Source organism: Nicotiana tabacum, chromosome 6 (genome assembly GCF_000715075.1).
Source record: "Nicotiana tabacum cultivar K326 chromosome 6, ASM71507v2, whole genome shotgun sequence".
NCBI classification, from domain to species: Eukaryota; Viridiplantae; Streptophyta; class Magnoliopsida; order Solanales; family Solanaceae; genus Nicotiana; species Nicotiana tabacum.
In genome coordinates this window covers 102,770,763-102,772,884 of record NC_134085.1, presented here as the reverse complement: position 1 = coordinate 102,772,884, position 2,122 = coordinate 102,770,763, and the positions used below count along the sequence as shown (strand labels likewise).

General features: G+C 37.0%; 1 protein-coding gene across 1 annotated transcript; it reads right to left on the bottom strand.

Annotated features, from left to right (window-relative positions):
• Positions 1-695: 695 nt before the first annotated feature.
• On the bottom strand, positions 696-1,565 carry LOC142181961 (uncharacterized). The gene is made up of 2 exons (XM_075255678.1): positions 1,290-1,565; positions 696-1,247 (listed from the first exon to the last, which is right to left on the bottom strand). The coding sequence occupies exons 1-2, from the start codon at positions 1,563-1,565 to the stop codon at positions 696-698; spliced, it is 828 nt and encodes a 275-aa protein (XP_075111779.1).
• Between the last annotated feature and the right edge of the window lie 557 nt (positions 1,566-2,122).

The window sequence follows — 2,122 nt, the reverse complement described above, 5'->3', positions numbered from 1 at the left end:
TTAATTGTCTTTCCAAACTGCACATTCACAAGTTTAAAGAATGATTTCAACAGAACAACAGTATCACTCTTTAATTTCATCAAAAATACCCAAATCATCTTGGAATGATCATCTACAAGTGTTAAAAAATATATGTTCCCATTGTATGTTACTCTATATGGACCCCAAATATCTGCATGAACTAATTGAAAAACATCACTTGCTCTACTGTTGCTAAGGGGAAAAGATCATCTACTGTTGGGAAAAAATTCACTGAGCATTGCAACTCTCTTGTCAGCTTAGAGACTGACAACAAATTGTATTTAAATTCAGGTACACATAGCATGTCATGTATAGTATCATCTCCTGCCTTGATAAGTAACGGGGATTGACTTACCATTTGGCAAGCTAACATCACATCTCCTATTTTCAGGCATCTTTACTATATCATCCAACATATTATAGTTTGAAGCCATATGATCTGTTGCTCCAGTGTCTATAATCCAAGGATCCCTACAGTCTTTCAACAAACTTGAATTATCATTACCTGCCATATTAGCTGTGTGCTCCTCTGCTTTGTCCTTGTTCAACAACTTTATTATCTGCCCATACTGCTCCTCAGTGAAGAAGTTTGACATTCCTTGAGGCATTTCAGCTTTTTCTTTATTTATAGCATTCTCTTGAGCATGACTGCTGCTATTCACAGCTGCATTTGCCTATTTGTACTGTTGCTGTCTTTTCTCTTTGTATCCAGGTGGATATCCATGTAGCTTGTAACAAGTATCCTTTGAATGGCCTTTGAAGTGGCAATACTCACAATACAAATCACTTTGCCTTTTAAACCTTGACTGATTTCCTCTTGTACTCATGAAAACCGTAGATTCATTCATTTCATTTGCTAAACTAATCTGACAATTAGAAACACACACTTTCCTTTGATTCTCCTCATTTATTAGCATTGCAAATGCACGACTAACAGAAGGTGATGGAGATTGCGGCAGAATTTGACTTCTAATAGCTCCATATGACTCATTTAATCCCATTAGGAACTGGAAAAGCTTTTGTTGTTCTAAGTGTTCGATAAAGTCTCTAGTGCCAGCAATAACTGGAAGTGAGGGTATAAGAGAACCATATTGATCCCATAACGACTTCAACCTAGAATGATAGACAGAGATACTAGAGGTACCTTGAGAAATTGTGGCTATTTCTCGCTCTAGATTGTAGACTCTAGAACCATTGGCTTTGTTGAATCGATCTTCTAAATCTAGCTAGACTTCATTAGCATTTTCAGCGTACACAATGCCATTTACCGGTTTTGGAGATACGGTGTTCATGATCCATGTCAACACTGTTGCATTAACTCTCTCCCAGTCCTCGCCTAGATCTTCAGCGAACTGAGATTTTGTACAGCTTCCATCAATAAACCCTAATTTTCTCTTCGCTCGCAGCGCAATCACCATAGCCTTACTCCAGACGGAGTAGTTTTCTGTTCCTTTCAACTGAATTGAAATTATCACATTGCTAGGATTATCCGACGGTTGTAGGAATAGTGGATTCCTAGGATTATCAATATCTAAATTTGCCATTGTTGTGCTTCGATTGAGCTTGATTTCAACTCAAGAAGAAAAAACTATGAACTCACAGTATAAAAATCTATGCTCTGTCCTCGATCGAATCACTCAAGCTCTGATATCATGATAAAATCCACCATTAGAGGGTGGAGAATTGAGGTTGAGGTTGAATCGAAGAAGGGAGAAGAAGAAGATTCTGGAAGAAAATGATCTTCAATTACAGAGCAAAAAGGAATACAATGGCTAATCAGCCTTTTATCACTGTACACGTAGGATATATATAATTATTTCCTAACACTAACTAATTAACTAACTTGCTATTATACACATCTGTCACCTAACTGACTTTGTCACCCTTCAAGCTTTTAGCTATGCAACTGTAACAACTGGATATTACACCCAAACCAACTGATTATATTAACTCAATAAAAGGAACCACAATAACCAAATAGCAATACAATAGTAGAAAACAACACTAAAGGAATTAGAGAGTAGATGAGAAGAGAAATTGCAACATAAAGCTAAGAAGAAAGGGGATGAGAAACAGTTCCAGCAGAGGAGATGAGAAGAAC